The 24,369-nt window shown below is 48.7% G+C and overlaps 1 protein-coding gene across 3 annotated transcripts in view; it reads left to right on the top strand.

Annotated features, from left to right (window-relative positions):
• The first annotated feature begins 1,922 nt into the window (after positions 1-1,922).
• GLIS1 (GLIS family zinc finger 1) overlaps positions 1,923-24,369 on the top strand; it is a 202,557-nt gene continuing 180,110 nt past the window's right edge. The window contains exons 1-2 of one of the 3 annotated variants that reach the window (XM_079103148.1): positions 1,923-1,986; positions 3,014-3,313. In XM_079103148.1, the coding sequence (XP_078959274.1) occupies positions 3,055-3,313 (259 nt within the window). In that variant the 5' untranslated portion in view covers positions 1,923-1,986; positions 3,014-3,054. Of the gene's footprint in view, positions 1,987-2,042; positions 2,862-3,013; positions 3,314-24,369 lie in introns of those variants that run through there. The other 2 variants (XM_079103147.1, XM_079103150.1) reach the window with 2 other exon arrangements.

The raw sequence follows: 24,369 nt of genomic DNA, 5'->3' as shown, positions 1-24,369 counted from the left end.
GAATGAGCAAGCTGCATTTGGAAATTTGGAGAGTCTTTGCCTACAGGTCCAGTTGGCTAAGTGATTCATTCAGTAAATGTTTCCAGAGTCTCAACTAAATGTTCAGTGGTGTGTGTGTGTTGGGGGTGGGAGGCCATAGGACTCAGCTTCTGAACTCACTGAAGGGCAGAACTGGAAAGATTAAAGATCTTTCAACCTTCCTACTTTTTCAGGGGAAACTGAGAACTAGTATGAGGTTATGATTTGGCTAAAGCCACATGAACTGTTGGCGGTAGAGCCAGTACTAGCACATCAGAAGAGAGAGAGAAAAAGTGAGAGGGCTACTCGTTAGTGGTTAGTGAGCTACTTTGCTCCTTTCTACCTCTTCTCCTGCCATAAAAAGTAGCAGCAATTCCCAACTCCAAATCCTCAGACAGGCAAGACTTTGAGATGCCCTGTGCAGTCTTGGTTGACACCTGTTCCTTTAAGAATCAGCATGAGTTGTATAGCACTGGATTGGGACTTAGGAAGCCTGGATTTTGGTGCAAGCTCTGCCATACCCTACCATGTTGCTGCCAGCCAGGCACATCATCTCTCCTTTATATGTAGGGGTGAGTGTAACTAAAACTCCAAGATTGTTCTTACATTATTCCTCTTTGTAGGATACTATGTTTAATAAATTACAGGAAATTAAATCTTATGATTTTTGGTTCTAACATCCTTGTTTTCAAGATCCTGGGAATGCTGCTTGGGGTATCTCATTCTATGTAGAAGCCTGTGCTGTAAATCTCACTTTTGCAGTAGGAAGGAGCTCCATATGCATTTTTCCAATTTGAGACCAAGGACAAAGAGACCAGACCCAAAAAGAGTGCCAAGTCACACAGGTCAGGTCACCAGCAAACTGGACGGGGGGTGGGGGTAGATGACATGCAGAGACACTTTCAGGGGCATAATGGATCCTCCAGTAGCCTTGGCAGATAGGCCAGGCCTGGGTGAACAACCCCATTTCACAGGGGAGGAAACAGGCTCAGGAAGGGGATCTGAGCCACCACTTCCAGTCACTGTGAAGCCCCCCCCCCCCTTTCTTTAATCTTTTGGGACTGGGAATGGAACCCCAGGCCTCACGCATATAAGGCAAGTGCTGTACTCAATGAGCTTTATCTTCAGCTGGGACATCTTATTTTTTGTCCAGTGCTCTTCCTATACCGTTGGGTAAGACCCCGAGACACAGCTGTATGTGCGGGAGCCCAGAAGGCCAAGAGAACTGGGTAAGGGCCCAAAGGCACTTTGAGACCCTCACACCTGGAGGAACTCTGACCAGTGCAAAACACGTGCCCCCAAAGCAAAACGGGATCAAGTGGGCTGTGAGGCCTGGATTGGGTCCCAGCTTTGCTGATGACTCGCTACAAATCTCTGTGAGTTCTCCAGTGAGCGGGTTGGATCCTGAAAGAAACTGTCAAGCACTTTCTTATCTGTTACCTCTGCGTTAAAGGTGTTCCCTTTAGACCGGCGCCGGGTTGGGGGGAAACCCGACTTAGAGAGGTGATGGATCCTGTCCGAGGTCACTGGGAGGGGCGGGGACAGAGCCGGGGACAGAGCCGGGTCCAGTCGGGCTCCGAGGACGCTCAGCAAGCTGACTGGTGTCCAGACTCTTCTCTCCCTCTACGCCATTCCTCAGTCCAGTCCGACTCTGTGGTCAGAGAGCCGCAGGCGGAGCTGGGGTCCAACCGGCCGCCGCCTGTCAAACCCTCCGCCCAGCCCCGCACCGGGCCCCGCCCAGGCCCCCAGGCGAGGAGTCCCGCCTACGCACTGCGATTGGCTTCGCCTAGGCGGCTGCGGTGAGCCAGTGGCCTGAGCGACTGTCGGGCAACCGTGGGCCCGCCCCGCCCCCGGGGTGCCGCCCCTCTGGACGCGGCGGCGGCGGCGGCTGCGGCGGCGGCGGGGGCTGCGGCGCCAGAGGAGGCGCGCCGAGCCGTGCGTCCCGCGAGCTTCAGCGGCCGCTGCGAGGTGAGAAGGGGCGCGGCCCGCGGCCTGGGGAAAGGGCGGGCGCCCAGGGCCCGAGATCCGAGGCTGGAGTACCAGTGGTGCCCAAAGTCCGGGAGCTTTAGGATGGCGTGGGGAGCGCCGAGGGGAGAGTTTGGGGGTCCGGGCCCTCGCTCCGGGAGGGATCATGGGAGGACCGAGGCTCCGGCGAGCAGTTCTAGGGTGCGCGCGCGTGTCGAGAGCGTGAGACTATGTAGCTGTTAGCGTTGCAGTATCTGAGCTGGTGAATGAGCTTGTGTGGCACATCGCGTCCCCGAGTGCGCACTGACTGGGGCGTGCGGTGTGCGTGGGAGCCAGCCTTCACCGGCGTTACTGACTCCGTGCCGTTTTGCGCGCGCGGTGGGCTTGTTTTCTAAGTGCGCGTAGGATTGTGCGTGTCCCGGGGTGCGCGCGAGAAATTCGCGCAGCGCGGATGACCTCCCATCGTCGGACTACGGTTTTCTGGATTTGGGGGAATCACCAGTGAGTCTCAGAGGATCAGCGCCCAGGACCCGTAAGTGCGCGGTCCGCGGCTTCTACGCTCAGTTCGGCGCCGCAGAGCCCTAGAGGTGCGCAGCCATTGAATACCCGTAGCGGTCTCCGCGGCTTCGCCGGATCCCTGCTGTGTGAATCCTGACGCCGCTGGCTCCCTGTCCCTCTAGAGGACTCCGGACAGGCGCCCTCCGCTTCAGGCCTCAGTTTCACCATTCGTTCAAAGAGGGCTGGTCTCGGTGGAGACAGATTTGGGCGGGAGGGCCCAGGGGGCTCCACAAGAATTCGCGGATGACAGTGGCCGTCCCCAAGTTTGGGATCGTGAGAGCCCCTGCTGCGCGGACTAAGAGGCTTGTGCGTGGCATCAGGTGAGTTAGGGTTGAGGTAGGTGTGGTGGCGCTAACCTATTTTAGAGAAGAGATCTAAACCGTGGGGGCAGTGAACTGCCCAAAAAGGGGCCCAGCAAGAGAAGAATCTGCCTCCCTTATTCTAATGCGCCTGTGCTGTCTCCTTACCTCAGGAGCCTGGGCGACCACCAGCCGTGCGCCACGTCCCGGAGCCATGCATTGCGAGGTGGCAGAGGCACTTTCGGACAAGAGGCCCAAGGAGGCCCCCGGTGTGCCCGGCCCAGGCCGCGGGCCCGCTGCCCTCGGCGCGCACATGGCCTTCAGGGTCACGATGAGTAGTGGTGGCTGCGGTGATGGAGGCCCGCGGGACCTGTTACCTCGGCCGCCTGTGCCATCCCAGCGCACCCACGACCTCCTCAGGCCCCGGAGTCCCCGAGACTACAGCTCGTCCAAGGCCACCGCAGCTGGGAAGGGTGAGTCGGGGCCTGCCAATGTGCCTGGCCGCGGGTGTGAGAGACTCCTTTGGAGGGATTCTCTGGAGAACCTGGCGGCACTTTCTCCGGAGTTCCTCAGTTTCTCTTTTGTTGTTTGGAACTAGCTTGACAGTCTTGAAAGGATGCTTGCTTTAGGAAGCATCTAATTTAAATCCGGTAAGCACTTTTGGGGGAAACGTGTAATGAGAGTTCAGATTACATAATTTTGCTTCTGTATGTTTCTGATAAAGGTTGTGTGAAATGTCAAAATTTTATTATATGTTAGTGGGAGTAAGAACTCCTGTAACTGGTATTTGTTTGAGTGGCAGAAAGTATACTTTGAAGTGTTCCAATTGCCTTCAATAACAAAAACCAGAGGCCTTCAGCAGGATCCCCCTCCCCTCTAGGGACCTCAGTTTCCCCATCTGTCAAGTGAGGAATTTGTTATGCCAGATGATTTTTAGATTCCTGATGGAAAAATTTCTGAATCTATAATCCAGCCTGGGCCAGGTCTTGACTTAAAAATATCTTTTCTGTACTTGGTGCTCCAGAAGGATCCTCTTGGCCAGAAGTCACTTTTCAGTGCCCTCTACAACCACTGAAGCTGGCGAATAGAAGGCAGGCCCCATACAGGTTACGGCTCCAGTCAGGGATGCCTTTGCTATTCTCACAAACACGTTCATCTCATCATAGTTAATTATTGAGCCATTATTTATAGGCTTCATGCTGACAGATAATTAACCAGAAATTGGAGAAATTGTTACGTTGCTGTGCCCATCCTCCCCCTTTTTTTCTCTTTTGGGAGAAACTGGGGTTTGATTATGTCAGCACTTGGGACTGTTTCATTCTCTTTTCAGGTGATTTTTAAGGAAGACGAGAATTGTGTTTTATGGCTGTGGGCATCCCTTCCTCAGCATGGGTCCAGCTCCTTAGAATAGGTAGTCTTCCCAGTTTGGGGCCTAGTCAAATGAAATAAATGTACAGTGGTACATTTTAAAGGAAACACCTGACTTTGTACACAAGAGCTTTTTCTTGTCTTGTCTTAAGTGCCAGTCTCTTCTCCTGGAGATAAATATCATGGTTTAGGATAGATATGGAAAAAATGCATAGCCAGTATTATTGCTGGAATACACATAAGAAGTCTCTTTTATCAGGCAGAAAGGAGTGCTGTGTAGAAAGACCAGTTATGTTTACTGCTGTGCGTCCCTGACTTGCCCTGCTCCGCACACCATCCGCCCTTCCACACATACCCTCTTGCAAAGATCTGTGTTTAAAAAAATCATGGCTGTCATCTGCAGGTCGAGTTCTCTGAAGCCTTAGTGAATGCCTGTCCCAGACAACCTTTATTCCATGCTGTGGTTAGAGACCTTTCATTGAATGCGTTGCCTACGATCTTTCTACTTGTAGTCCTCCAAACCCCAATTATTTTTGCCCATGTCTAAAATGAGGCACATTTCATTGGAAAGGGCAGAGGAGGATAAAGGGATAGAAGAAAGAGCCCCTTGCTTTGTACCTTAAATTGGACTCTGTGGTAATTTTTTCTCTGAGAGAATTCTAAACTGCTTTTCTTCACAGCCTCCTGGTGAGGTTGATGGGATGGGATTTTACACACATTTGAAAGATGAGGAAACTGAGGTCTGCGGGTGGGAAAGTGTCTGGTATGTAGAAGGCCACCCGGCAGGTCAGGGGCTTTTGCATCATCCCGCCTGGGAAGAAGGGAAGTCTCAGGACAGGGACTACAAGAGGTTCCGACCTGGTATCTGTATCGCTACAGGCATGTTCCTCAGAGTCAAGCCAAGTGACCCGAGAGAAAATCAGCTTCCCCAGGGAGTTTTCAGCAGCCCTCTTAGACATGTCATTAAGGAAGGGGCAACTTCTTGCTGTGCTCACCCCCACCAAAATAGTCACCAGACCACATAACCCTTTGAAAGCGAGGTGCCTAGCTCCAAGCTCTCAGGCTTATTGGAAACAGACAGAAATACCAATTCAAACATATTTATTAGCTGTGCTGGAAATGATAAGACCCCGCCACCTATGCTCGGTGGGATGCTGGGGGATGTTATTTCACTCCTCTGAGCCTTAGGTTCCCTCATTTATGGTGAATTTACCCTGAAACTTGAATGTGAAAGAACCATCTTTGATGCCTGGTTATTTTTAAAATTACTAGTATAAGGCATTTAATGTTCTCAACCTCTGGTTTCTCATTTGCTGGAGAGGTAATAATGCCCACCTCATGGAATAAATAAAGCAAGGGTCATAAGACTTCTTTATATACTAAAATGGTAGAAGAGGTCACTTTTATTAATTTGTGCATTCTAGAGACAGTGATATTTTAGGTAAAGGGGGTACAGCAAGGAGGGAGAATGACTTGATTTTTAAAATGTTGAATGTGAAGGGTCCTAACCCTGGTCCATGAGTCAAGGGAAGCTAAGAGGTGCTACGCTTCAGGTCTTCTGTGACCACTGCTACCCAGTGACCGGAGAGAAGACCATACTGTTTGGTCGGGGATGAGGTTTCAGATGCTCTGTCTTCTGCTCAGGACAGACGCTAAGCAGAGGAAGAGAGTGAGTTCTAGAATTCAGCAATATATCCATACTTGTTGGGTCCTGTGTGTTTCCAGATCTGAACCGGGAGGCACTGGGCATGGCGCGACGTCATGGACTAACATTGTCATCATTTACAATAAGAATCACGATCTGTTTATGGCAGAGTCCCGCTTATCCAGATTCCAAACAGCTGGGAAGGCCAAATTGCCAGATGCTGCGTTTTTCTTTCTTATTATTAAACACCAGACACTGCTTTTATAAGTCCTGACGAGGAAAGAAGGTAAACATCTGGGCTTTCCACGGGTGGACAGCTTTGTGGCGATGGCTGATGATGCTTATTCTCTGTGCACAGTGCTTTACAGTTGTCAAAGTGTTTCCACACATTCCCTCATCTGGCTCTGCCTACCTTGCAGGCCCTTCCGAGGGAATAGATGTAGAAGTGCTTTGTGTCTGTAAAGTGCAGGGAGATACTGGCTCTTGTTGACGTGACTCCATTTTATAGATGAACACATGAAGGCTCAGAGATTTGATCATATCTACGGACAGTAAGTGGCAGTTTTGGAGGCTTTCAGCTCCAGATAGTGGATTCTGGTTCCACAGCTTATACCTTCTGCATGTGTGTGCTGGCAGCTAAGAGCTGATGTATGTAACCACGGCCTCGTGAACATTCCCAGAGAATTTAAAACATTTTGCTTTTGGTATTTCTTCGTCTTGAAGTTTTGGAAATTGGTAACTCGTCTGTCTGCCATGTAGTTTACCAGATGATTCCATGTGTCCACATCAGATAATGAGGTCACCATTTAATTCACAGCAACTCCCTGGACCCTTTCCACTATGTACGGAGACTGGATACATCCAAGGAAAAAGGGGATTGATGATCACTGTGAACATGAACTCTGCCATTAGTAAAAACAGCTGCTGGGACATGGCTGTAAATGCCAGGAAGTACTCAACCTTGTAGCAAATAAATAACTAAATAACTAAATAAATAAATCTCTGAAAAGAAAGAAAGAGAGGAGGAAGGCAGTTGTTGGCTGTGTGTATAGACATCAGGGCCTGGTGGCGGTGGGACATTATGGTTTCGTTGTCACAACCTGGTTGAGTTTCTTCATCTGAGCAAGAAGCCAGTGTGATGTGCTGGGGAGGTTTGGAGAGGCCAGCGCTATCCGTAATAGAAAGGTATGAGTTATTTTTAAAGCATTTCCCCCCTCTGGCTCTGGTGGGCAATTTGCTTGCATTTCATCCATTTTAAAGTGCTGGTCCTGTGATCCGGAAATAATCAGATCCAAATTTTTTCGGGGCTTGAGGTTTCAAATACGGGGGAGAAAAACCTGCTGGCCAAATGTCAGGCTCAGTGAGACAAAGAGAAACAAGTGTGTGTGTGGGTATACAAATGAGATAGGAGCATGTTGCGTCTACAGTCCTGAGAGTTATGTATCCGACAAATCTTTTATAGACATGTAGCGGAAATATAATTCCCCAAGATTCCCTAAGAATCTTGTGCGGCTAGAATTTCTCTTCCCTTCCTGCCTCCCCAGCTCTCTAGAAGCTGTTGAGACTTGGCGGGCAAAATGGAAAGGGAACCATCACACGAGATGGTGACTTCATTTGGGCCCCGTTTCTCGGTCGGTTGGTCGTTTACCTGTGGCGCTCAGCTGGCCATGGTCCTGGGACCCTCCTGGGTGTAGAAGCTGGGTTGCTGTGTCTGTGCAAATTTCTCTGTGTGCTGTGGTTTTTCTTCACACTTCTGGGGAGGGGGTTACAACAAACCAAAAAACCCACCCCATCTCAGAGTTATTCATCTCCCTGCGTTTCATTTGCGTGAGAAGCCAAGTTAGCCAGCACACTTATTTTTACAGTGCGTTAAAATCCCATTATAGGCATAAGTGCACAATGAATCATTTAAAAAATATACTCTTATGTTCTTTGTTCTGAATGTTGCATAATTATCATCATTTTCTTCGGTTTTATTTTGTGGAGTTTGGCCAGCATCCTAGAAGAGAGGAGAGACTAAAGTTCGGAAACATTTTTCAATCCTTTTTTGGGTAGGATTAGAAACAACAACAATAAACAAATAAACTTTCCTTGGAAGCTACCCAGCGGCTATCACTAACTGTGGCTTTTGCATCAAGAAGATAATTTCTCTTCCTTCTCTCAGTTTTCTTGGGAGAGAATTCCCTGTTTTGAAACTGACATGGTGGTACTTCAGTAACCTCACCTTACATGTATGGTTACAGTCAAAGTTAAATTATCATGTGTGGTTTCTAACTTTTTTTTTTTCCTAATACAGATTTTAATTGCAGTTAGTTTGGACCTAGAGAGTTGAATTGTTTCTTTTGGTAGGGGGTAGTTTGTTTTTGTGTTTAAAGAAATGGAGACAGTTTAAGGGAAAAGAAGAAATGAAACAAACTTCACCGAGCTTTGAAAAATTCCACTGCATTATACAAAAAACGAACTGTAATAGTAGGCTAGGAAAATGATCAGACTCCTGAAATATTTGTGGTGTTCGTTTTCACAGTGCTAATGATTCTAGCAGTTTAAAAATGGACTTCTTGTTTATCAACAACTGCTGCCCCAAATTAATAGTTTACAATAAAAAAAAAAAAAAATGCTTTCAGCATTGGAGGCAAAGTCCAGGGACTGACAGCTGAGTTACTGAGGAAAGCAGAATAGAGCGGGGAAGAGTTTTGTGGCTGCTTTGGTCTCCCAAAGCCTTATTTATAAGAAACTGAAAGAAAACAGGCTGGGTTGGGGTGGGGGTGGAGAGAATACAGCCTTAACCCAGTGGTCTTACAGTTGAAAGTCACCGAAAGCATCTGTTTTCTTCTTTTCTGTCTTCCCCTTAAACTCCAAAGGGTTATTCCTTTAGAAGGGTTCCGGCGGATCGAGTGGATTGTGTTAGCATTACGAGCTGTGTTTTTAAAAGTCAGCGTTTGAGTCAGATGCACCGAGAGGAGCCCTTCAGCCCGTTAACTGAATAATGCATTTCCTGTATGGCCTGAATTTATTTGGTGGTTATGGTTGGGCCAGCCTGGAGCACACACATGTGCCATTGTGTAGCTTCGATGCACGTGGACATTGCCCTTCCCTTTGAACCTCGATTTCCCCATCTGTAAAATGGGGAGCAGTTTGATTGGATGATCCATAGCCCTTCCTGCTCTGATACTATGGGATTCCGCACCAACTGAGCTGGGAGGTTTGGGAAGGATCCTGGGTGTAGAATGAGACTGCCTTTGTCTCAGGCCAGGTTTTGGACTCGATCTGTCCTAGGGAGGCTTGGCTGCTGAAGGTGAGCACAGAAGGAACAGAGGAGGGAGGTCTGCTGACCTTTATTGAGCACCTACCTACTATGTGCCAGGCCAGACACATTGTAACTGTGATCACATTTCATTATGTCCAGCAGCCCTAGTGGAGTGGAAACATTGCTGTCATTTACAGGTTGTGAAAGTGAGGTGATTTGTCCAAAGTAGTTTAGGCAATAAGTAGTGGAGCTGGGAGTTTTAAACTCAGGTTTGCCTGAAAGCAAGGGCAGTACTTTCCCCAAAGCACACTGCTCCTCAAATCCATGCAGTGTAGCTGTGGCCGTGGCTGTGGTGTGGCGTGCTGAATGCGCCCCTAGCCTGGGGGAAGGGAACAGGAGGCCCCCTGGAAGACTCCTTTCTGAAACTCCACTAATGGGCTGAGGTGTGATTTCAAGGGCAAGCTGCTCCTTTGGGGCACTGTCCCCAGCCCTGCCACAGCCATGGGGGAGGAGAATGGTTCCCAATTGTGCTTCGGGTCCTCAGGAAGCCGGGGTATGGTGAGGGCTCCCTGGGGCCATGGAGTCCCCCTTTCAGAAGCAGCGGCACTCCCTGCGCACTGGTTTTTACGGGTGATAGCCCATCTGCTGCGCCTGTGCTGAGGCCCTGGTTGTGGTCTCCCTTCTGCTGCTTCCGAGGACATCTTTGAGATGAGAATTCCCGCTCGGCCCCAGCATTCCTGGTTATAGAACACATGCATCTCCGAGCATGGTGGCTCAGGGAGCTATTAAACAATTATTTCTTTTTAAGCACTTGGTGACATGAGGAAAGACTCTGGAGGAGAACAGGCCAGGGATCCCGTTGAACTTGAGAGCTTGTGGGAAATGGGTCTTCTGTGTTAAATGATGAACAGGCCGAACACCCTGCAGAAGGCAAAGGTCCTGCTGCCAGGTTGTGTCCATGGCCTCACACGCACGTTCCTGAAATGTATTTCAGTGAGTTCTCCCTCAAGAAGTCACACTCATTCCAAAAACGATTCGTCCAGAGGCTTCTGGTCCAGGCTTTTGGCCTCTTTGTGGAGACCCTGGATCTGAAAGGGAGCGGTGGAGAAGGATTAGAGATGGCCCTGGTTGCAATGTGGCCCCGGTTTTCCTATCTGTGTCTTTAGCAGCCAGATGACTGTGTTAGATGTCGTTGCTTTTGTTTTTAAATAACAGGATTGCTGGAAAATAAAGCTTTCGCGAGAAACCAGGGAGGACCGTAAACCTGACTTGAAAAAGACAGATCCCATTTGCTGCTTTAAGCTCTCCAGAGGCCTGGAGATTGGGTTTATTTTGGAACGCTGCTGGACTATATGAATTACTTCTCTGAGCGTTGGGTATTTAATACCTAGTAGAAGTTTGTATAAGAGTTGATGATGTATTTTGCCGACTTTCCAACCCTGTAAATAAATTACACGTGCCGGCAGAGGCTGCCAGGATCCACTGTGTCAATTGAAGCTTAATTTTTATCCCAAACCACTTAATACTTTTGTCCCAGCGAGCCGAGAAAGTTACCGGGTTTCACCCAGCAGCGGGCCCTTAGCAAGATGAAGGAGGCTTAAAGAGCCCAGCCCAGGCCTCTGTGGATTCACCGATTTTTGCCACAGTTTTTGGTGGTTAGGTAGCTTCAGTTCTCTCAAGTCTAACCCTCAAGGCAGAGGATGATAATATAATTTTAAGTGTATCGTAAAAATGAAACTCAATCGCTTCCACTCCCCAACCCTGTGTCTCACCCGCCTCTCTGGAGAAAACGGCTGTAATTGTGTGTTTCGTCCCAAGGCCGACTGCACATTTTATCTCATTTGAGTGCAAAGCCCAGGTAATAACGTTGGCATTTCCAGCGCGAAACAAAATAGGGTTTCTAATTTGGAGACACTATTAAATATTTCATGCTTCAACCAAACTCAATTCTTTTTTCCTATAATAAGTTTAAATATTAATTCTCTGGAATGTCAGATGCCTAAAGCTAGGCATTTAGTGATCTGCAGTTTCAAGTATCTCGAAGAAGGTTTATGAAACAGGATATTTCACTGGGAGGGATGAGTAGTGTGTTTCAGAGATATCTGAATTCAAGGCAGTGTCTTCTGATTTACTTTTTAAAGGGAAAAGGTCATAAAATAAGTTGCTTTACGTGCTGAAGGATTAAGTGGCTTAGACTGAAATAACAGCAGGGACTTTACTGCCCCCCCCGCCCATTTATATTTTAACAATGCTTTTTGGGGGAGGGGGGGTGGGTCATTTTCCCGCCTGCTTGTCTCCTCCCCCCAACCCCCCCCCCCCAACAAGCCAGATGGCTTTAATTCTAACCAAATCCCACGCTGAGGCCAAATGATTGATCAAACAGTCATTTGTACTTACGTAGTACTCTTTGTGAGAATATCTCTGCACTAGAGCTTCTTGCCGGGCAGGCTCTTCTTAGGGGCCTTTAAATGGTTGATTTCAGACATTGGGGTGGCTTGGAGAGGTGGGGGTACAGGGGCAGATGGAGAGCCACAATCCCAGACCTTGACTCCTCAGAATTTCTTTCTTAAAGCCTTTCTGTTACTTTCCATCTCAGATAGCAGAGGGATCTGAGCTTTTTAAATACGAGGACAGAAATCTTCCCTCTGGCCTCATGACAGCAGTTATACTTTTAATGCCCATTGATGGAGAAGATACCTGTTGAGGTGTAGGTAGCTACTAATTTTAAGAGCTCTTTTAAACAGATTTGTATTTGCTCAACTGTAGCAGCACCTACACACATCTGCAGAGACATGGATTTGTGCTACAGAATGTTCTTGGTACATACTTTAAAGATTTTCCCTGAAGTTACAGCTTGGTTTGTGGATTGGCCACTAGTTGACCAGACTCAGTGTTGGTCTGAGAGCTGGGAGCCTGTCGATGCTTCTCTTTATCCCCACCTGGGATGGAATTACGTGGAGTTCCTGGGGGATTGTATTGTTCTCCTTACCCCTTTCTGAGCACCATTGTGGGCTTTTAAACTGGAAAGATTTTCCAAATCATATGGTTTATCCAAGTCCCATAAGGTTTGGAGAGGCCATGTTACTTGTGAAAGGTGGCCATGGGGCTTTTGGTTTCAGGTCTGGGTGCAGATCCTGACTGTACCACTGGCTAGACCTTGGGTAAGTTCACTGAATCTGAGCCTCCTTCCTTGCCTGTAAAGTGGAGATAATTCCTGTCTTAGAGTGTTGACATGGAGTTTGGGGATTGAGATAAAAAGTCTGCAGAGCACGTGGCTCAGGGGCTGGTGCACAGCAGGTAGGTCACAGAAGGGAGTTGGTTGCTGGTCTCTCTGAAGATGGAGCTGGGACTAGGTCTGGGTTGGCTCTTATCTGCTGCTGTCTTTCCTCTGCACGGTATTGCCCTATCCCCTTACTTTTTCTTTTTTGGTGTAATTGAAAGAGTAAGAACTTGGAATCAGATTGAGGTGTGGAGAACATAGATCTGATTGGTTTCTTGGCTTCACTCTGAGCTAGGGGAAGGTTAGGAGTTATGGTCCTTTGTGGAGTGGGTGAAGACTCACTTACAGGTCCTGGCCCTGGGTCAACCCAATATGCTCAGGTAACTGATGGTGACTCTGGTGTCCAATAGGATGCGTATGGGGCTGTCTGTGAGGTGGATCTAAAGGCACAGACCCCTCCACCTGCCCTGGTTTGTTGGGTTGGGAGTTGCCATTGTACTCGACCATCCCTTTGAATTACCTAGATTTTTCCTCCTCAATTTTTTAAAAAATATTTTTATTATAGATGGACACAGTACTTTTATTTTATTTATTTATTTTTATGTGGTACTGAGGATCAAACCCAGTGCCTCACATGGGCTAGGCAAGTGCTCTACCACTGAGCCACAACCCCGGCCACCTTCCTCCCCAATTTAAGGTGCTATTCCCCTCTGCTCTCCACATCTCCATGTGTGCCTGCCTCTGCAGTACTGCTGTGGCTTCTGCCTGTTGATTCCTGCTGGTGTAGATATCCCGTGAAGCCATTTAATTCTCCCCCCATTCACTTCTTGTGAGGTGGGTATCATGATTCTCATTTTAGAGATGAGGAAAACTGAGGCCCAGAGAGGTTAGGTGACCTGCCCCAAGTTTTGGAGCTGGCAGGTGGTAGCTACAGGCCCACCTGGCCTTTCCCACTCCTCGCCACCTTCCGGGTCCTGCTGCCTTGGGTCTGATCTGGCCTCCTCCAAACTCATCCTCCTTCGTCAACCTCATCCTCCTTCGTCTTCTCACTGCCTACGTCCCAAGTCAGGCCTGGCTCATGTGTTCCTCCCTCAGGGATGCTGGGCTCCTGGGAAGTAGGGTCTGTGATGAGTGCCTCTCTGACTTGCTGAGTGCTGGGCCCCAGTGGGGTAGATCTGTCCCTCTCCAGTGGATGGAGGTGGGGCTTCCTGGAAAGTTCCCAAGCAGATTTTCAGTACAGCAGCCTAGAGGGCCTGAATTTCTAAGACTTTCTTCCCCATTTGTAAAGTGGGGAGAAGGGTCACTGCTTGGCCAGCTGTCGGGGCACATGTGATGGAGTGTGTCAAGGTATCCTGGAAACTGGAAGTGCTCTACCTGTGTTTGGTGGGTGATTGGTTGGTTCATTGCTATTTATTGAATGCCTGTTCAGGTTTGGGGTTCAGCCTGGGACCCTGTGGTGGATTAACCAAGCCCTCACCTTCACAGAGCTTGGAGCCTGGAAGGCAGGTAGACAGTGATCGGGCATTCTCAAGGTCCCTCCCAGACTGACCTGGTCCCCAGCATCACCGTCGTTTCACTTGGTGTTCTGTCCTAGGCAGACTCCTGCCTTCCAGCCAGTGTCAGCGTGGTAACCTCAGACGATCTCACCGGGCTTTGGTTTGTGGAGTTATAAAATGGAAATTTTTGCCGTCTCCCCTCTTGAGGCTCTTCTGAGAATCAGTGAGGTCAGGGTAGGAGAGGGCCGGCTGCTGGGGCCTCTGAAGACAGGCGGGAAATCCGGTTCATAGAGCAGCCTTCTGCAGGACACTGGTGGTGGTACTCACTCAGGTTAGTCTGGTCAGGGTGGGGGGCTGCCTTGACCAGCCCTTCTCTTGCATCAGTTGCCAGTTTCTGCTGGTTAAGCTCCTCTCGGTGTTTCTGGTTGCTGTACACTCAGAATACAGAGGAGCTGTTTGCAAGGGAGACGTGGAGTCAAGGGAATTCCCATTGTATTGGCCACTCAAGTAGGGGGCCCTGGGACCATTGTACACCCTCATCCTCGTCCTTCCCTTATCATTTTCATTATGCTGTAATCACTATTTACTGAGCACTGCCAGACACTGGGTCAGTCTTTTTTTTTTTTTTTTTTAAACACATCATCTTGTTTAACTTTATAACCACACTTGATGTGTAAGTGTTCTTCCATATGAACACTTATGGTTATTTAAATTAATTACAGTTAAGTGAAAAATCCAGTCTTTTTAGTTTTACTAACTGTATTTCCAGTGCTCAGTAGAAACATGTGGCTAGTGGCTACCGTTATTGTGCAAATGTAGAACATTCTCATCATCACAGGAAGGTCTGTTGGACAGGGCTAGTCTGGAATATCATTGTTTAACCTGTTCATTTGTTCATTACACATTTCCCAACAGCCTCTCCTCTGCTAGGCTCTGTGTCCTTGGCTCTGCCTTGGGGAGCCTCCAGGGGAAAGGGCAGGCAGGTGGATGTACCAGCTTTGAGATGGGACCAGCATGCTGGTTACCAGGTTTGGCTCCTGTTGGGGAAGCAGACCTGAGTCTTGGGGTCTCAGGTCAGTACAGGACAGTACTGACAAGAGGTCAGAACAGACTTTCTTGAGAGGTGGTCTTGAGTGGCCAGGTCCCGGTAGGTGGGCTTTTCTGGTCTTAGGGAAGCAACCCAGGGTATGTGGCTAGTTCTTGGAAACCCATCTCTGCCTGGAAACAGGCTGGCTGTGCCCCATGCAGCAATTTAGATAGGAACCTGGGGATATTATTTTATCCCTGACTTCTAACAAAGTACTTAGTCTTTCTTCTAATCCTTCTTTGGGAGATGGCTGACCCTTTGAAGATACTTTAATGTATTAATCTTTATTTTTCCACTTATGTAAGTACTACATACTTATAGAAAATCTGCAAACTATAGAAACATAGAAAGATGGAAATAATACTTATACTCTCACTCCTTTTATTTACAGTTTGGTACATTTCTTTTCAGTTTTTCTTCTGTCATTTAACTGTATATTAATATATTTTTATATCATTGAGATCATTCCAAAACATAGTCATGTATTTATTTCTACATTTAACATTCTAACATAATGAAACTTTCCCATGTCAATAAAATTCTTCATAAACATCCAAAAATAGGTTAGATTTTGTTGAATTTGTTAAATTATTTTGAGTAGGTCATACATTAAAATGGTTCCAAATTTGGAAGTTCCAAAAAGAGTACTTAGAGCTCACCTACCTCTTCTTTTTTTTTGATTGAACCCAGGGCCTTGTGTGTGTGAGGCATGCGCTCTACCAACTGAGCTATGTCCCCAGCCCTTCACCTACCTCTTCTCTTCCCAGCCCCAAACTAGCAATGCTGGAAGTTTCATCTGGTCTCACAGAGGTAGTTTATGTGCATACGAACAAGTATGTATATGTATTATTTGGATATGCATAATGCTTATAAGTTTTCAGCCTTTCCCCTAGGAGAGTTAATGCTGCAGTGACTATTTTTCTGCAGCAACCTTCATTTGTGTCTCTGATATTTCCCAAAGTGAAAACTCCTAGGCCAAGGGGTAGTACCGCTTAACACGTCTCACTACATAGCCCTTCACCAGGTTGCGCTAATTTGCCCAACTACAGGCAGCGCCTCCTTGGAGGACGTGCTAATCTGCATCTTCACCACAGTTTCAAAATTCCTGTCCTGATTTGAAGGTAGCAGTGACATCTGGTCACCATTTCATTTTGCATTCATTTCATTATTTGAGTGGTGGAACCTGTATTGTGTATTGATTGACAGTTCCTATCTGTCTGCAAATTGGTGTTTGTAATTGGGGTCTGAATGTTCTACTGATAAGATTTAAAAATTGACATCCTTTGAAGTGCTCTCATCAAGAAGGTCAATGCTTTATTCATCGTGTTCATTGCTAATATTTTTATGAGTCTGCTGCTTAAACAAGTTTTTATGATGATTTTGAAATAAAAACTGAAAATTTTTTATGTAGTCAGTGTGCCAAGATTTTCCTTTGTCGTTCACTTCATTGCTTTTCTTTCTGCCTCTCAGCAAGCCCCATTGTTTATTGTTATTGCTATTTGTGGTAACTTATTTTATTAACGTTCTAAAAATAAATGTTTACTTTTGGCAAAATAAGGCTAAACCTAGCTTTTTAAATAACCTGATGCAGTAGGGCTTTCAAGAGAGCTCTGTGCCCCTGCCCTCCTGACCTGTGGAGCTGCCCACCTCCAGGGGGCACCTGCCGTGTGCACTTTTGTGACACGCTGGCCTGCCTTGGGTTAGGGTTAGGGTTGTCGTTGTTTTTTAGCCTTTTCTCCCACTCATCTCAGTTACAAAAATAAAACCAGTCCTAGTGAACCCTCTCGTGATGCCCCGGCTGGCACAGTCACCGCTGTCTGCCCATCACAGACACAGTCCCTTTTGTCCTGCCAGCAGCCCTGGGAAGGAGTTACTGTTCTTTTCTCTGATTTGTAGATGAAGAAACAGACCAGAGCCTGGTGTGGTGGTGCATCCCTGTGATCCCAGTGACTTTGGAGGCTGAGGCAGGAGGATCGCAAGTTCAAGACCAGACAGCGAGGTCTTAAGCAACCTAGTGTGACCCTGTCTCAAAATAAAAATAAAAATGAAAATGAAAAGGGCTGGGGATGTGGTTCAGTGGTTCAGTACCCCTGGGTTCAAACCCCAGCATCAAACAGTGCCCCCCACAACCCAGACCAGAGGGGAAAAGTAGCTTGTCCAAGGCTTCATAGCTGGGGCTGAGGGGGAGCGGTGAGGAATAGGCCTCTGTAAGGATTTCTGCGACTGTGTCGGTGACTGCCTTTATTGTCTGGTGGCTTCCTACTGTGATAAGGTGCGGATTTTGTTCTCTTCAAGGCCCCCTTTTGCCCAGTCTCCCATCTGCATGCCCCACTTGGTGCATCACAGTTCTGTGGTCAAACCAGGGTCCAGTTGGGACCTGAGTGATGTGTGGGCAGCTGAGGTGGGACCTGTGCTCTCTGGGTTCTGGCTGAGCACTGAGTTAGTGGATGTGACCGAGGCTTTGGCTGGTTCTGAGGCAGGACCTCAGGTGCCTAACATACTCTGGGTTTGAGACCCTTGCCTAGCCAGCTTTCTTTAGAGGGTCGTTGAGGCACCGTGACATGTTCTTCCCCATGCCAGATGGCGAGGAGGGCGCTGTTCCTCCTCACATAGCCTGAAAGCCTGAACTCAAAGGGGACCACGCGGCGAGCAGGGCACAGCCTGGAGGGACTGCTAGTGGATTGCTTGTGGAGATAATAAAGGCTGTGGTTGGGTCCCTGCCAGGTGTCAGAGTGGGTGGGCATGCACTACCATGTGGCTCTACCCATTTCATAGCGAGGTGTGTCAGGGACCTGCCTGGTGGTCATTCTCAGGCCAGCCCTGCCCAAGAGGACCTCTTGCCAGGCAGAGGTGAGAGACTGCAGGGGTCCCATGGGACGCAGTGGGCGTGGAAGGAGTCTGCCTCTGGCGTGCCCCAGAGAGCCCCATGGCACCTGGCTTTGCCTCCATCCTGCTACCCCGCCCCAGCCTAGGCAGGCCCAGCCAGGCGAGGGGAAGAGGTGGCCTGTGAAGGAGGCTTGGAGTTGGGATTATTAATCTGGATGGGACATCTTGATTACTAAATGGAGACCGTTCTTGGGACTAAGAGTTCTTGGGACTAAAAGATATTTTATGATCTAAGAGTGATCCAAAGAGTGGAGGGAACTTCCAAACTTCAGTGACTCCACAGGGGTGGGGACAGGGAACAAGTATGTAGATGGAGTTTTGAAAGGGACACGGGGTGGGGGGGAGCGCGGAATGCTGGGTAATGACACAGTTGTTTCTCTAGCAACCTCTGGACTTCACTTTCTCAGTGTAGCGGGTACATTTGGGAGAGCATATCTGTCAAATCACATGCCTTGGGAATATTTGTTTTCTGGCACAACCTTTTGTTTTTCTGAGGTTAAATTTGACCTCCTGTTGCTTATGGGTCTAGTAACATTTTCCTCTAATTATTCCATCAGTCGATCAAATACCTGTCGATCATACTTTCCTAAGTATGTTCAGATGCATCAGGCTTTCTTAGTCCAGGTCCTAAACTGGTTTGGTCTGCAAAGCCCCCTCCTGGGATGGTTCTTCAAGGCTGTCCTGTACAGGACCACCTGATCTTGGTTCACCCACCATGGTTCACAAAGCCTGGCTGATGGAAGGAGAAGAGAGATTGAAAGGATGCTGGGTAGTTCTCAGAATTTCTTGTTAATGATGGAGTGCTGGGCTTGGAAATGACATAGACAAGAACCTTACCCCAGAGCCACTGCGGGGCCGCCCGTGGAGACTCCACCAGCCCAGTGCACAGCGTGCACTGCTGGGACTGGGCTGCAGGTTTGAGGCATTCCCCCTGGGTCGCGTTCTTATGACCAGAGTCCTTTGATGGGCAGAGCCTGCATCTTGTTTGCATGCTATGGCTGCAAGGGAGGCTGAGAAAGCAGGGTTTTTTGTTTGTTTGTTTTGTTTTCTTTTTTACTTGACAAATTTTTATTGAACACCTTGCTGGAGCTAGGCACTTTTCTAGATCTGGGGAGAACAAACAGACAAAAATGTGCCCACGAAGCCTACATTCTACAGGGGGAAGACATAGTAATCAAACAAATAACTTAAATATAAACTTTTATACTGTGGGATAAAGGCAGGGAAGGGGCCTGGGGCCTACTGTTTACAGCATGGTCAGGACAGGGTGATGCATGAACCCAGTTAAAGGATCTGAGGGATGTGACATTGTCAGCCTCTCTGTTTTTTGGTGTGTGTGTGTGTGTGTGTGTGTGTGTGTGTGTCCTCACTGGGCTCAGTGAGGGCTTCACCTTTATGATGAGTCGTTTTCCAAGTAAAGGAAAGGTGTTCAGCTGCTGGGCATCAATGGACAGAGGCAAATGTCCTTTGTGCTGTTGTGCTGTTTTCTTTTCTTTGGTTTAAGCCCATAACCTGCCAGGGCACATCTTCCAGTGGTTTTCCAAGAAGGGTGAATGAGGAGGTGTGTCTCACAGGGTCTCATCCTGATACTGTTTTGCCTGGGTAATTTAAATGAGAGCTAAACACTAAACGTTTACTATTACAGTGTCAGGCACTGTTCTCATTGCTTTGTGTGAATCAGTTCATCCTTATGATAATCTTTGGAAGTATGTAGCAGACTATGGTTATGCCCATTTTACAGATGAAGAAACTGATACTTATTGAGCTGAAGTGACCTTGGCCATGGTCACACAACTAGTTAAGTGGCAGGTCTGGGATTTGAACTCGGGCTGTTTAGCTTCAGTACTGATTGGGTTAAGAATCAGCCAGCTTCCCACATTGCTGTGGGGTAGTCCAGAGCCACACTGATTCTGGATACTTTGATACTTGGTGCAGATGCTGCAGGCCCCTCCCCTACCCACCCCACCTATTTTCTAGAAGGGTTTAGGATATTCTGCACATCTTTGGTGTTCTGAAAATTTCCAGCAGTGTGCCTTGGAGTGGCTTTCCCCCATTAATTGCACTGGTGCTTGGTTAGCTGCTTATTCTGGAGGCTCATAACCTTTAGTTCTAGACACTTTATTGCATTTTTTCTTTGAAATTCTTTCCCATACTATTTCTCTGTTGTCCTTTTCTCCAAATCCCAGTAGTTGCCATGTCTGGCTTTCTGATTTAATCCTCTAATTTTCTTTTTTCCCCAATACTGCTTTTTTTTTTTTTTTTTTTTTTAATCTCTTTTCTGAGAACTGCTTTGAACTTATCTTTCATCTGATTTTTTATTTTAGTCATTTTGAGTTTGCAAGAGCCCTCTCTTGGTCTCTGGTGGCTCCTTTTCCTGGGTCCCATCTCTGCTTATGGATGCAATATCTTATTGTACCTCTCAGAGGAGATTGTTTTGAGGACATCACACGGTGCTCTCTCCTATTTCCTGTGTTCCTGTTTTCCATTTGTTAACAGGTTGTCTCATTCTTCCAGGTTGAGGGCTATTCTTGCATGCAGATGCCAGCCTTTGGCCTTAGGAAGACCTGACTCTGCTGACTGCACACTTTCCACTGTCTGTCACCTTGGAATCCTTGCTTCCCCTTCTGCAGCCTTGCGCTTATACTTGTGACCCCATCTCCCTCTCTTACTCTCATGGTTCGGCCCCTTGCCCACCCTGGTTAAAACCGAATGGCATCTCTTATGTGGTGTCAAGGAAACATGCAGCGCCTAGAGTGACGGAGTCTAAACGTGGGAGCTCAGAGCTCGGGGTTTGCTCCCATTCCTGGTCCCCCACATCTCTTTGCTGGGTGCACCTTCTTTATCCAAGGTCAGACTGTCCTGCTGTCTTCACACCCACCTCTGCTTTCCCTCCAACTTTGCTTTTGCAGTGACGGCAGCTGTAGCTGGGTTTGCCCTTGGCACGTGCATGTGCTGCAGGAGCTGCCAGCTTAAGTGGCCATGCCAGAACCTCATCTCACTGCCCTTCTGTGCCCTTGCCTGTCCACAGACCATGCTTGTCCGGGTCCCTGTGGCCCCCATGTGGCCAGACCTAGCCATTGTTGCCCACTTCATCTCACTTGTCCTTGGGGCCACAGGGACCACTCCTGGGTTGCCCTGGCTGCCGACCTGCACTGGCTGCACTTTCTCACTGACCTTGGCTGGTGGCTTGACTTGCTGGTGTCGCCCAGCCTCAGGGCTCAGTCCTGACCCTGGGTAGTGTTCTGCATCTCCACCACCACCTGGCCTGTGCCACTCCCGGCTCCTCTCTCCTGGTTGTTGTGGAATCTCCACGTTGGTCTCCCAGCTGTGAACTCCTTTCTGTACCCAGCAGCTTGTGCAATTGTGACTTAAAATGTGAATGGTACCACAGCCCTGCTCTGACACCCTCCGCCCATTCTCTCTTCTGCCCTGGCCTACGGAGCAGATGTGGCATTCATCATTGTGCCTGTGTCATTCTTTGCTCCCCTTGCTGTACCTCGGCCATGCTGGCCTTTCTGTTCTGTGAGCCTGGCAAGTTTGTCCCTCCATAGGGCCTCTGCAGTCCTGTCCCCCTGCCAGGTGTGCTTTTCTAACTCCCCTTCCCACGGCACACTCAGGGCCGAAGTGTCACCTCTCAGTGGCACCTTTCTCGACACCAAGTCCCTTTGTGTTATTACTCAGTTGGGTTTTCATCTCAGCACTTGTCATTATGCAGTAATTTGCAGTAATTTGCTCTTAACAGTGAGAGCCCCGTGAGCAGCAGGACCGGGGCATCTAGGGCAGCATTGACCTTAACCTGGGGGTGGGCGGCATCTTCCTGCCACTCCTCACCACCCTGGCGGCGGTCACCTTGGGCGCCCATCCTTTAGGAGCAGTACCACACTTCACTCATCTCTGTTTCCATCTTGGGTACCAGCCTGGCACAGTGATAAAAAACGCATTTCTTGTGAATCTTGTGAGAGCCGTGGTTTTGACGCTGCCTGCAGCTGGGACAGTGGAGAAGATGGGGGCTGGCAGTGAGGCTGTCGTGGACCCGGATTTACAGTCTTGGGGACCGGGGTGCTACATAAGAGCTCTCAGTCTTCTCTTCTGAAAAAGGGAGATGATAATCCATGCCTGGCTTCCTGTGAAGCTCAGAGGGACACTGGCAAGGGAAGGACTTAAAAAAAAATCCCTCATTTTTTGCATGCATAACCCACCCTGCACTTCAGGTGATGTGCCTGCGTGACTGTGGGCTCAGGTGCACCCAAGCCCACAGGCAGAGAGCTGGGTTCATCTTGCCAGCACTTGGAGGCGCCTGATGATTTTGTCGGTGAGGCCCTGAGGCTTGGAGAAGACCAATGACTTGCTGGCAGTTCTTGGGGCCTGTGCTGCCTGTTTTCTTAGAGGCCTTGGACCTTGTTTGTTTTTAGAACAACAACGACAAAAAAAATCCAGGTTGTTTCTAGTTTATCATTCTTTGCTTAGTCATTTCAGCGGGGAGGGGGGACTGGAGAGGAGGAAAGGAAATGAGGAAAAGGCCTCAGAAATTCCCTGGCCAGTGATGTACCCCATGCCTGGGGCGCAGGTGGCAGGCACCTCATGAAGAGACCGCAGGGCCTGGGGACTGGGTGTCCTCCTGGGGGAGGCTCCAGTGTACCATCTAGATGAACTGGTGTCTTTAGGACCAGCTAGCCAAGGCTTTGGCCCTATCTACCCACCTTGAAGAAGTCTTTTCTGCCCATCTCTTCTTTCCTTCTCTCTTGTGTGCTAGTGTATCCTTTGTTTCTTTTTAGACTTTGTCACCTCTTCTTTCTGTTTCCTTGTTTCCCTCCTTTTTGGGTCTTCCTTTTTATTGTCACTGTTCCTGACTCTTGTTTTGCCCTTCTGCATCTTTCCATTTCTTTCCATTGGCTTCTCTTGGCTCTTTTTTGTTTTGTTTTTTGTTTTTGGTACCAGGAATTGAAGCCAGAGTGCCTAACTGTAGAGCCACATCCCCAACCTTTTTCTTTTTAATTCTTATTTTTTATTTAGAGACAGGGTCTCACTAAGTTGCTTAGGGCCTCACTAAGTTGCTGAGGCTGGCTTTGATCTTGGAATCCTCCTGCCTCAGCCTCCTCGGCTGCTGGGATTGTAGGCATGTGCCACTGCACCTGGCTTCTGCCTCTTTTTTTTTTTTTTTAAACCCTCTCTCTGTTTCTACCTTCCTGGGTCCATATTCACATTTGGGCTCCTGCCACCTACCATTTCTTAAAAAGGGGCAAGTGACCTCTTTTTAAGAGAACCCATGTCATAGCCCAGGGCCCTTGGTGGCTCTGCCTGAATTAGAACCTGGCATGCCTGGCCAGGGCCTCCCATGGTCCAGGGCTGGGCAGAGGGCAGGAGAGCAGGCTCTGTGGGCCTCTCTGGCTGCCAGAGCTTCTGAGCAGGCCTGGGATAGACCCCGCTACCCGTGACCTTACTCGGGGCGTGCTCACTGACCCCATCTGTGTGCCAAGTCCTGTGCTGGGCTTTGTCCTCTAGGGGCTCTGTGTAGGGATGTGGACTTGGAAGCTGCTCATTGTGACCACAGTGTGGCAGGTGATCACCAGTTATGCACAGGGGAAACTGCGGGGCCTTTCCGGAACCTGCTGCGGCTATAGGCCCCTCAGTGGTGGGGCAGCTTGAGCCAGGCTTTGAAGGGCAAGGAGGTCTTGACTGCGTGGTAAACAGGGAGGGAGAAAGACATTCTAGGTCCCCACAACCCAAAGTGCAGTTTGGGGCAGCCGCGTCAGCGTTGCCTGGAGCTGTTGAAAATGCAGAGTTGCAGCTGCACTCAAACCCTGAGTATCTGCTTTTCACCAGAACCCAGCAGACCCATGTGCCTGCAGAACTGAGAACCACCACTGCAGGCAAAGCCTGTGCAAAGGCCTGGAGCGGGTTGTGAGCTGCTGTGTAGACTCTGGGGTGGGACTTGGTGTTGTCAGAGCAGAGATGTCCTGAAGGTGGCTGGAGTCAGGCTGTGAAGGAAGATTGGACTCACACTGTGCTGGGTCTTGAATGATCCTCCGAGGTCGAAAACGGAGCTGAGCTAATGCCTGCTACTTCCAGACTCAGCCCCTCAGACTGCTGTGTCATTGAAGGTGTTTAGGGATCACTAGGTCCTGCCTTTCCATTAGATGAACAGGAGCCCAGAGACCCCAGGTGACTTCCTTAGGGCCTCACAGCAAATCAGAGAAGAGATTGGACTGAAAAAAAAAAACCACATGAGGGGTGGGATAGGGCTGAGTGGTAGAGCAGCTTGTCCAACATGTGCCAGGCCCTGGGTTCCATCCCAGCACTACACAGAAAGAACAATAGCAAAAACCAAAACATGCTCCATGCCAGACACGGAACCAAATGATCCTCCTGGGACTAATGAAGTGGCTCATTCCCCACTGGTAACCTTCTTGTAACAGGCAGGAAACTGAGGACCTGAGAGGCAAAGGCACTCGTCTAAGTACTAGGGAGAGCCAGAGCTGGCCTTGACCTCGTCTGGCCAACTCCAGAGTCTGAATTTCCTGCTGTGCTCTACTCACCTGGAGGCAGCAGACACCCCTAGAGGTTTGTAATCAGGGAAGGA

Source organism: Sciurus vulgaris, assembly GCF_902686455.1.
Source record: "Sciurus vulgaris genome assembly, chromosome: 1".
NCBI lineage: Eukaryota > Metazoa > Chordata > Mammalia > Rodentia > Sciuridae > Sciurus > Sciurus vulgaris.
This window is presented reverse-complemented; position numbering and strand designations above follow the sequence as displayed.